Source organism: Cucumis melo, chromosome 4 (genome assembly GCF_025177605.1).
Source record: "Cucumis melo cultivar AY chromosome 4, USDA_Cmelo_AY_1.0, whole genome shotgun sequence".
Classification (NCBI taxonomy): domain Eukaryota; kingdom Viridiplantae; phylum Streptophyta; class Magnoliopsida; order Cucurbitales; family Cucurbitaceae; genus Cucumis; species Cucumis melo.
The window spans coordinates 26,180,278-26,192,029 of record NC_066860.1 but is presented as its reverse complement, the minus strand read 5'-3'; the positions used below and the strand labels follow the sequence as shown (position 1 = coordinate 26,192,029).

At 33.8% G+C, this 11,752-nt stretch overlaps 1 protein-coding gene across 6 annotated transcripts; it reads right to left on the bottom strand.

The window, feature by feature from the left end:
* Positions 1-2,886: 2,886 nt before the first annotated feature.
* LOC103501209 (uncharacterized) lies at positions 2,887-11,752 on the bottom strand. Of its 6 annotated transcripts, none has more exons than XM_051083774.1 (21): positions 11,518-11,752; positions 11,210-11,391; positions 10,516-10,770; positions 9,864-9,988; positions 9,594-9,638; positions 9,390-9,471; positions 9,237-9,305; positions 8,984-9,154; positions 8,825-8,890; positions 8,595-8,663; positions 8,375-8,497; positions 8,244-8,296; positions 7,829-8,059; positions 5,986-6,095; positions 5,782-5,888; positions 5,655-5,711; positions 4,646-4,810; positions 4,522-4,570; positions 4,336-4,367; positions 3,352-3,413; positions 2,887-3,264 (listed from the first exon to the last, which is right to left on the bottom strand). In XM_051083774.1, exons 2-21 carry the CDS (start codon positions 11,366-11,368, stop codon positions 3,210-3,212), a joined length of 2,085 nt encoding a protein of 694 aa, XP_050939731.1. In that variant the 5' UTR covers positions 11,369-11,391; positions 11,518-11,752; the 3' UTR covers positions 2,887-3,209. The 6 variants fall into 6 exon arrangements, 4 of the variants coding, with proteins under 4 accessions (XP_050939731.1, XP_008462947.2, XP_008462946.2 ...); XM_008464725.3 differs by having other exon boundaries at positions 4,336-4,391; positions 11,210-11,403; positions 11,518-11,746; XM_008464724.3 differs by having other exon boundaries at positions 4,336-4,391; positions 11,518-11,746.

Genomic DNA, 11,752 nt, shown 5'->3' with positions numbered 1-11,752 from the left:
TCGAAGGAAATGTCTTTTGCTACATAGACGAGCACCTGATAATTAAGAAATTGTGTACTTTTTTTTTTTGTGTACCAACTAGTTCAATAAACTTATTTTATATAATCCATTACGTAGCATTTTTTTGTTGTACCTATTTGTTTACTTTCTAATTAATATTTTTTATGTACGTTATGACTTTAAATCCAGGACGATTGACTTTAATGTTCTATATGATCAATCTTTTCATCGATCTTCAATTATGTGGGACGATAGAACGGTAGGTGAGTTGGGTTGTATACGTAGAGAGGCAGAAGTCCAACGCAATATCCCACTTCACTGTAATATATTGCCTTTGCTCCAAGTATCTAGATTTTATGGGGTGGCTAGATTGGGTTTCATCCAGTTAGATTGGCACCTTATTACTGCATTCGTTGAGAGATGGAGACTGGAGACGCATACGTTTCATATACCCACTGGAGAGTGCACTATCACCTTACAGAACGTAGAAGTATTGTTAGGGATACATGTCGATGGAGAACCTGTTATCAGTCAAATGCATGAAGACTTGACAAGTTTATGTCATATGTTACTTAGTGTGGTCCCACCAGCTAATAAAATAAAGGGATCAAGATTAAATCTCACGTGGTTGGCGTCACAATTTCCAAGACTTGATGACGATGCAGAAGAGGAAATCGTGATCAGATATGCAAGAGCATACATTTTATAATTAATGGGTGGAAGTTTATTTTCTGATAAATCAGGTAGTTTTGTGCATCTGATGTTCCTGCCACTATTAGGTGATTTACATGAGGCGGGTTGATACTCGTGGGGTGGAGCGTGCTTGGCATGGTTGTATAGACAACTATGCAAAGCATCGAAGTGAGATGTTCGTGACATTGTTGATCTGTTGATACTTCTTCAAATATGGGCTGGGAACGATTTCTCCCAATAGCTCCACAGCTTACACATGCAAATGATCATCTACTACCTGGACGAGCACTTGGTTCACGGTATGCTATTTTATTTTAATTTATATCAAACGATAGTTTAATACTAAATGAGTGATATAATTAAATCAAAGGGAAACTTACACAAATGTAACAAAACACCAAATCTAAACGATCGTGTACCAAATGTAAACGATCGTGTAGCCAAATCTAAATGTGTAGTCAAATCTAAACGATCGTATACCAAATTTTGAAAAAAAATCGTTTAGATTTGGGGTCCAAATCTAAACGATCGTATACCAAATTTTTAAAAAAAAAACCGTTTAGATTTGGAACCCCAAATCTAAATGATCTTCTAGCCAAATCTAAATGATCGTATACCAAATTTTGAAAAAAAAAATTGTTTAGATTTGGAACCGAGTTCCAAATCTAAACGATCGTGTAGCCAAATCTAAACGATCGTATACCAAATTTTGAAAAAAAAATGGTTTAGATTTGGGGTAGCCAAATCTAAACAATCGTAACAATCGTGTAGTCAAATCTAAACGATCCGAATTGTTCTATACAGTGTAAATATTTTACCGCTTTTTATATTTTTGAAAAGACCTCTAAATCAAAATCTAAAATTTACTTTATTGATATAGTTGGAAAGACCAATTTTGTGTAACTAGATCGGCTACTCATGTAGTTAGTCAGTATAGGTACATGTTCGACCTTCTTCAGCGTGATCAGGTATGTCGATATTGAAATTTTAATTTCTTTATTCATTAGTAAACATATATTTATTTATTTTTAATGTAACGTGTGATGTTTCAAATTATTTGGGAGCCTTATAAAGATGTGATTGATAATTTGCCAAATTTTTGTAAGAACGGTCAAGATATATGTCGGACCATTAGTCCTCTCATATGTTTCCATATTGATGAGTGGCATCATCGCGATAGGGTGCTTAGACAGTTTGGCCTTAAACAAAATATCTCATCAATATGCAATACTGAGTCACTTCTACAAAACATTGACTTGAGAGTTACAGATTGGTCCGACAGGGTTGCACATTTAGTAGTGCGATGGCGATCTCGTAGAAGATTTATGGCAATAGGAGTTTCGATTCAGCAATTTAATATGGATGTGACTCAAGAATACATCCATTGGTATAATAATATTACGAGGCTCTACATCACTCGACCAGGAGCAGTCGTGGGTCATCTAGTACATATTTTAATAATGTATAATTACTTAAATTATTTATTCAATTAAATATTTCTAATTTTTTTAACAATTTACAGAGATCGAACAACACAAGACTTTCGTGATGTAACAAATGATCCACAACAAGTCCTTGATATATGTAATAATAATGAGAGGTACATGGAGGAGATACATAATATGTACGATCTACCTATTGTACCTCCACTAGTTCATAGGGGACGTGTTCGAGTGGAAGAAGCTGAACAAATGTAATTTGGTTATTAAAAATTATTTTAATTTACATTTAATATTTTAACTACGCGTTATTATTAAAAACGGTTCATCTAATTATTTAATTATTTAAAAATATTCATATAAATTTTAATATTGAAAAACAATAACAAAATTTAAATTTGTTTACAAAACTATTAAAATGAATACAAAGAGAGTAAACAAGAAATTTAAATTAAAAAAAATATTAGCAATGTCTTCGATTAAATCCAAGAGATTGAAGAGAGGTTGAACCCAAGACATTGGAAAGAAACTAAAACTACCGCGTTCTAAATATTTTCAAAACTACAATATATCAATAATTATTTTCCAAAACTACACTATTTATTCAAATTTCCCTAAAAAAACATATTTATATGAAATTCTCATGTTTAACTCTAATTTCATGAAACTTGAAAACCCTCTATCAAAACCCAGAAATATTACAATACAATAAAACTAAAAGGGGAAAAGAGGGCATTAAAACATCCAACAAACATTTTAAAAACTTAAATAAAGTTTCATAAACTACCACTAAAATAATGTACACTAACAATAATTTCACTAAATCTGCACATTATTTTGCAGAAATTAATGAAAATAAATAAATCTACAAAAGGAAAATTTGTTCAAATTGTTGAGTAGATATCAAAAGTACACCCAATATGACATTTGCTTGTTTGTTTTTTCCTTCTTTTTTTTTCCCCTTTCCTTCTCTACTTCTATTGTACACCTAAGAGTGATTATTTCAAGGCCTTTTCTATGTCCATTCCACATGTTCATATTCAATCCACAAACCCTGGGATGTTTAGATCTCTACCATTAACCTGCATTGTTTGATTTTAATCTTTGGATTTCATCTCTCGCCCGTAATATCCTACAAATAAAAGAATAAATAATAAACCATGCCGTAGGGAAAACCTACTAGAAAAATTAAGCTCAATAATATCAAATATGAACATACCTCCACTGTAACTCAGTTACTTCGTTAAGTAAATCCTTCTCCCTTTCATGAGCTGCTTCAAGCTGCAAATAATAATGATCCTCCAATCATTCAACAGCATAAGAGAGAGAATGTTTATCTCATAGGATCTCTAATATGATCATAATCAAATAGGACTGGCTTTTGGTGAAGCAAAAAATGATTTTACCTTAATAAAAGTACTTTACATTCACATAGTGCTTGAATTAATCGTGAGTCAAACATTTTTGAAAAAGAACGATATGTTTGAGTTATTTTGAAATGCATGAAATCATTTTTATCATTCTCAAAACCCATCTATGATCATTCAAAATCATTTGAATGTTCAGTTTTACACTTTGAAACTTTATTTCTATACCATTAAAATTGATTTTGAATGATTAAATGTTTGTTATGGAGTGATTTTGAACCCAACAAAAATGATCATAACCATTTTGAAACCACTCCCAAACTTCTTTTTCCACCTAAAAAACTCCCGAGCATGCTCTGTGCTTCTTCCAAAAGTGCTTCTCGAATGAACACTTTTAATCATTTCAAACTCATTATTAAAGCAAATAAGAATCTTCAGTAAACAGTTCTCCAAATCCTTCCTAAAATACATACAGCCAATTAGATCCAGCCCAAACTTAAAATTTAATTTAATTAAAAGATGTTAGCTTAGCCTAGTCTACAAATGCTGATTGCAGATGAGTAATGCAATTCAGATGAAACCCACTACTTCAAGCATTCCATTTTCAAAATGCTCAGCGAACAAGTAAATACCAATCAAATTTCAAGATGCTCTACTGATCATCTAACAAAGATTTCTCTAACTTGTTTATATCAACTATGTAGGCCAACAGAAATAGGTGGTATCATGTATGTGAATCGCCATAGGTCTAAATAAACAAGTTCATTCGTCAAATGGTAAGCTTTAGTCATAAAATCTTTCATTTAACTCAACTATCCTCCTCCTTTCTTACATACCAAAGATTTCTCCGTTGCTGTTATATGTGCCGCTGAGACATCAACTACGCCATCAGCTGAGCATAGGAAAAGAATAAAAGGAAAAGAATAAAAGGAAAAGAAATGCAAAAGGAATTTAGATTTAGTCACTAAAATGAATGTGGAACCCCTAAGGAGTAAAAAAGAGGAAAAAAGAGAAACTCAGACCTGAAAATTCTCCAGTTGAGATTTGCCTCATTAGAGTCAAAATATCATCCTGTTCCAACAAGGAACGACATACTAAATTCAGCAATTGACAAGTGAGGATGCTATACTAATTCATTAACCATACCCTTTGAACGATATTTGTCTGCAAAACAGAGTGCAACACTGGAAACATAGAAGATCTAGTATTAATTGGTGTAGCATCAGATGAAGGTAGAGGTGTCAGCAGAGGTGTCAGTAGAGGAGTTGGTAGATTAGAAGGTAGAGGAGTAGCACAATTTGAGGTAATCACCTGCATAAGGGGCATCCTGGGACTTAGGAGCAATGAACTTATTAAAGTATAAATACAACATATCAAATAATAACATTTTCTGTCTGTCATGTCACAACACATAAGCACACATAGTGATACGAATATGTACGGTGTCCAAATCAATCTATACCAGTCCACATTTTTGGATTCTTCAGCATCTCTTAAAAACTGTACTAGAACTTTTTTTTCAAGGCTTTATTTTTATTTCAACCAAAGAAAAGAAAATAGTTTCGAGGAGGGAAACAACTGCAAACATGGTGAAGGTCTAATGGTTATAAAATATAGCAACATGGAAGTCTTAGTTACCTTTTTTCCCTTAGATCCATAATAAATTTGCATGCATATTTTTAACAGGTTGAGCATGGAATACATTCAAATGTCTTCCACATGTTTTTACACCTCTTGAATCTTCTAGTTGAGCATGTACATCTCACAATGTTACATTATGAGAAGCACTCGACGACGAAGACAATGCAAGGAAGAAGAAGAAATATTATTAAACTACCAATTCATCCAAAAGCTTAAGCTTGTGGTCGAAGGCAAATTTAATTATATATCACCAACGCTCCCTTCACTTGTGGACTTGAAATATTTGAAAGGCCCAACAAGTGGAAATCAATTTTACCTCACTAGTGGAAATTAATTTTTAATTGGGGAGGAAACAACAATGCAAGGGCTTGAACATAGGACCTCCCTGGACCATTTGCTCTGATACCATATTAAACTACAAATTCATCCAAAAGCTTAAGCTTGTGGTTAAAGGCAAATTTAATTATATATCACCAACAAATATCAAATAAAGACAGGTCACTCTTATGCTAACCTCAAAATTACCAACCTGCATACTGTGACTTTTTTGCAGAATAGGGGATGCTGCTGCCTGAAAAGAGATAACAAATTGAGTCAGCCTATAGGAAAAGAAGGAATATCCTACAGCTTATTGAACCCACCTTTTCTAAATCGACACTCTCTGAAGTAACTTTGAAACGCCCTTTCTGCTGAATAACTGGTGCCTTCGCTTTCTCATCCTGATCCTCTTCAATTATTGCTGGACTTGCTATTGAAGCACATCAATCAACATAAAACTAAGAATTTACAACTCACAAATGCAATCAAGGAAAACAAAAGTTTCATCATTTAGCTAAACACATTACATGATGACTTGGGATCTTTAGAATGAGAATCAGAAAGTACATCATCTACCGCCTGGGAAGTCATTCCCGTTGCAGGACTTCCATTTGCACCATTCTTTTCTGTCTCGTAACTGAAAAGTCAACTATTCAAAGTGATTCATTGACAACTTCCAATTCCAATCATAAATATCAAACAGTGTAATTTGCAGCACAATGAACACATGCGGAAGGGAATTTTCATTGAAAGCATAGGTATGATAACCCTTATGTTAGTTAAGCTTTAAGAAACGTAATAAAAAACCAATTTGATAGCAGTATCCGTTCAGCAAATGAGCAGCTGCAAAAAAGCAAAGATGCAAGTATAATAATATTTGGCTTTCAGGCTCTATGGAGCTACTTTATAATGGCAGTAATTGGATGAAAGAAAGGGACTAACTCTCAAGTCTTACCAATCTTCTAAACCTACGCTATACCTTTTAAGAGAGGGAGAGGAAGAGGAAGAGATTTACATTTTGTTAATTTGTTAGAAAGATCAAGTAGTTATGTATTCAATAGAGTCCTTATTCTAGATGCTTAAGAGTTAGAGCATAATCTTTCAGTGCTGATAATGACCTTAGTTAGCTTTTGCTAATACATTAGAAAGATCAAGAATTTGTGGCTTGTTTAAGGATGAAGAAGAATAAGATTGGGAAGTTGAAGCTAGGGCTTGGTAGTGAAGGAAGCCATTATACAGGTTTGAAGGTTTTTGGAGCTGAATAAGGCTTGTTTAAAGACGTGGTTAAGAAAAGGTATAAAGATTTTTTAGAACTATAGCCTGCTTAAGAAAAAACTGACTTGAACTGAAATTTTGAGACCAGGGGAGATAGTCGGTTTTGGAGCCAACCAAGAACCAAACCAAACCAATCAATTTTACACATAAGGGATCCTGTGTCCAATAAAGAACAAAACCAATGGATTGGTTTTATCTAGATCGATTTATTATTGATTTTTATTCTTACTTTCCACTTTGATTTGAATGGGTCCTTTTTGCTCACTTTAAATTAAACTTTGGTCCATTTCTTTCTTTATAAATTGCAATTTGACATTTTTATTATTATTTTTAATTTTTGATACTTTTCTAAAAAAAACATGCACGAAACATGATAATTGGTCTTTTTTCTAGAAAACTATACATGCACCATAATAGTTATAATACAAATAGATACCTAATGAAAAATGTAACTTTAGGAGCATATATATACCATTTGGTTCGGTTTGGTTTTCTTTGATTTTTCCAACAAAAATCCGATCCGAATCAATATTTTTTTTAGTTTTCTCCAAATACAAACCAAAAGGTCCAATTTGATACTAAAAAACCAAACCAAACCATTGGATCGGTTTGGAATGATTTGGTTTGGTTTGGTTTTTCGGTTTTCCAGTTTTTCAGTTTTTTGCATCACTCCTACTTGAGACAATCTGCAAAAATAATCTTTGTTTCCTTCAAATCTGACAAAGAAACATGTTCTAGAACACTCTATATTATGGATTCCGAAAATTCAATTTCCATTGGTGGTTCTTTGTTTCTCATTTCAATATTTGATGCACAGAAGAAAATTCATGGACACGCAGCTTACAGTTACCTTTTCAATGAAGTACAAACATATTCATGCATACACAAAAGGCCATGCCAGCAATTTTTCTAAAAACTGACAAGAATATAGACAACACCATAGGCCACATGAATGAAAACAAGCAATATTTTGGAGATCCATGAAACACTCAGTAAACTGTTGTAGGTCGGAAAAATATTTCTCTGAAGAACTCACATGAATAAACTAGCAGATAACTCTAACTTAAAATTAGAAGTGAATCTACAAAGACAAACCTCTCTCTTCTGTTCAGAGGCACACCGACTTCTTGTTGAATACAGGTATTAGAAGAAATACTTCTTTTATGTTGGATAGTATTAGGAGTATTCCCCATAATTCTTCTGCTGCTCTCCAAATTAACCTCTTCACTGGAGCCATTCTCAGTTTGATTATCATGGCGGGGTGAAGAATGATGTTGGGAGCAAGAACCAATAATTGTTGATTCATTGATAGACTTTTTACCATTTCTGGGAAAAAGCAAAAAGGCAGCTTTTAATACACTCTATCAGGCTAGTTGACTTATACCAAGAAAGAGCCTTACAACTTGGATGAAAAACAAGGATCTCCATATCCATTCCAAACATATGAATATAATATATTATTGTTAGGCTAAGAAATTATTACTACAGAAAGTAACGGTAAATTATATACACTGTGTCGTTTGCTTTCATGGAGGGTTGTCTCCGGAGCAAGGCATTCTCTTCCTGAAAACAGGTTGATGTTGTTGTGAATGAAATTAAAATACAAAAATACTGAAAAAAGACGAGAGCATATTAACATACAATATCTGAAATTTCTGAAGAATTTTGGCCTTGTAATTTCTTTTCTTGCACATCAAGTGCATTCAATGAATTTGAGCTCCCTACTTCATTGATTTCACTAATTGACTCTTCAAATTCCTGAATCTGAAAGTAAAAAGTAGCAAATATAACAAAACATGTCATTTGCCAAAATCATTAATGTAGAAAACACAATAATTGGTGATGAAGAGTTTACGAGTACCAGAGATGCCTGAGCCTTTAGATCATCAAGATTGAAGTTCCATCCACTGATGCCTCGTTTATATTCATTCTGTTTCAGAAATTATTAAAAATATATGTGAAGGGCAGGAAAAGGATATCAACTCAATTAAGGGTAGAACTCAGCCAAGAATTGTCAGTGGTCGCAAAATCATGGGACCATGACTCAATATAAACATTCTTATTTTCATTAAATAAAAAATAAAATAAAACCTGTGATAATTCTTCCTTTTTTCCATCTGGCATTTTCTTTTGTGCAAGCATATCTTCTTCCTTTCTCTGAGATTAAAGGATTGCCCTTATTAAGGAACTTGTACCAAGTACGGTAAGATAAAATTGTGCTCGTTCCTATTACCAAAATAAAATTCCAACCTTAAGTGCCTTTATACGATCACCAAGAACAGGTAGCCCTTCCAAAAGGGTGCGTGCAATGTAATCATTTGACCGGGCTTGCTTAAAAAATGAATGCTTTAGCAGCTTACTCGCAGAAGGTCGTTTTGAAGGATCCTTTACCAAGCAACTAGCAATCATCTGCTTGAAAGACTGGGGAGAAATACAGGAATAAATATTATACATATATACACCAGTTTGAAATGCATTGTAAATCCAAACAATAACACTGTACCTTTGAAAATTTTTTATCCCTCTCATAATCAAGGCCTGGAGGTGCATTTTGCAAGGTCATCATCAGTACCTATAGTAACCATTTTCTCAATATCTTTGACTTTATGACACTTCAACATATCAAAGTAATAGTATATGATGAACAATGATGCACCTTCATTGGAGGATATTTTGAGAAAGGAGCATGGCCATGGGCAAGCTCTAACCCAGTTATGGCAAAAGACCAGATGTCAGCCCTGCCAAAAAGAAAAGTTGCTTACCAATGTTAGAAAGCAACTTTGCTGTCTAAGAGGGAAATGGAAAAGTAAAAGACTATGGGAAAATCATGACAGAAATGCATGAAGAAGAATTTACTAACTTGAAGTCATAACCATTTAATTGCTCCATAACCTCAGGTGCCATCCTGAAATAGAGACCTTTTATCAGGAAACAAATTGATAAAACTGCTTTGGTGAGAGTCCATAGTCCATTCTTTTAATCAAACTATTTGTTTCAGTAGAAATGAACAATTTTGAAGTTTTAATTTTTCCAGTAAAGAGAGTTTAAAGGCTCTCAAATGGTTCAAACACGACAGAACTAGAGACTCAATAGGTATATATGCATTATGCATGTAACAGTACAAATATACCAGCAAGGTGTCCCCACGAATGTATTCCTCACACGTTGTCGATCACCTGAATCAAAAAGGCAAGCAGAAACACCAAAATCTCCTAGCTTGATTGCACCACGTGAATCAATAAGAACATTCCCTGCCTATAAAAGATAAAACCTAAAATAAACAAAGATGGATAGGGGCAAAATTTTATTCATTAGCAGATTTTTTAATGTCTTGTGTGTGAAATAACTAATTACTTATTTCATTGAATTCAAGGAAGTTATGTTTCAGATGGGGATCAAATAATGAACCAATCTGATTCAGCTCCTTCTACTCGCATCTAAATGGGTGAGACTAAAAACCCCCGTTTTTAGAACAAGTTAGCATACATACGTGACACACATTCTCTTCTCCTTTTCTTTTCTTTTTTTCTTTCTTCTTTTTTCCTTATGTTCATCGTCCTTCCAATTGTTGCACCATATGCTATGCAGTTTCTAGACATGACAGCATAAATAAGTTACTATTGAGACACACTAGCAAGAACCTGAAGAAAATGGAGATCAACTATAATTACATAACTCTTGCGGACCCTGCTTGAGGTGGGGGGTGGTTGACTCATATTTATATTGGCTGACAGTGACACAACAACATGATACAACTGATATATAAGATCATAGGTTCTCACTTTTATATCCCGATGTATATGTCCATGATTATGAAGATATTCAACTCCCTTCAATACTTCTCGCAATACTGTTGCTATCACGACCTCCTCGAAGCCATCAGGATATGCAGCCTTCAATATGTGAAGACATGAACCTCCAGACATGTAGGGCATAACAATCCACAAATTATGGCCATTGACAAAGGAGCAGTGTGATTTAAGGACATTCGGATGGTCAACCAAGATCATTGTCTGTACTTCACGATAAATGCTAGCCTGTGATAATAAAAATCAATAGGTAAAGCAAACATAGAGCAAATGTGACAATATAGATAAGATTATAAGAATTAGGCAAAATATCAATGCAAGAAGTTTGAAGTTTTCAGGCCATGTTAACATTATTGTGAGAAGGCAACATAAAATCAAGAAGAAATTGGAAAAAATGACCACAACTCATTAACAACCATAAACCAGAACTTCGATAGGTCGCAAATGAGGAAAAACTAATCAATCTACGCCGTTTTATGTTGCCTTCTAATCAATCTATCTTTATAACAAAAATAGATTAAAAATAAAATAAAAGATGCCCCTTCTAATCAGAAATTAGAACAGGGTTTGTCTTAATTCACTCGAATCAAAAAAAAAAATTATTACGAAAGAATCCATTAGCTCAATCAACAAATAGTTCAGCTAATGGAAGCAACCACTCACATACCAGATCACAATTCTCACGCTCAAAATCGAGAATCTTGATGGCGACGATTTCATTAAGAGGTTTACAAAGAGCACGGTGAACTGCAGCGCTCACACCCTGCCCAACCTCTTCATATAGAATATAAAATTCTTCACCTATGGGATAAGTCTTCTTCTCCATGCGAAAGCCCACTTTCTAATTCTCTACAAGATGAGCTGAATGAATGAATGAAAGAATGAAGAAAACAACCGGCAAAAACAACATTAAAAAGAGAATTAGAGAATATGTATGAATGAATGGAGAAAAGATATAGGAGAAGAGGAACATACAGAGGAAAAGAGAAGATCAAGGGAACGGAAAGGATGAAGAAGAAGAAGAAGAAGAAGAAGAAGAAGAAGAAGAAGAGTAGAAATAAAGGGAGAGAAAAAACGAAAAGAAGGGATTTGGATTGAAAAGGCAATGAGCATTGATGATGATGACGATGATGAGAGAAAAGGGATTTTTGGAGTTTGTGGGATTTTCTTTCTCGTGAATTTTGGGGGAAAAAATCATAAATTTTATTAA

Bases quoted from the DNA above. Each gene is read 5' to 3' on its own strand.
- LOC103501209 (XM_008464725.3), bottom strand. From the start codon at position 11,368: ATGGAGAAGAAGACTTATCCCATAGGTGAAGAATTTTATATTCTATAT. The intron at 8,664-8,824 runs GTTTTATTTTAT...TTTCTGAAACAG, and splicing joins AAAAGGAAGAATTATCACAG to AATGAATATAAACGAGGCAT. The intron at 4,811-5,654 runs GTTAGCATAAGA...CCCCTTATGCAG, and splicing joins TGCAGGTTGGTAATTTTGAG to GTGATTACCTCAAATTGTGC.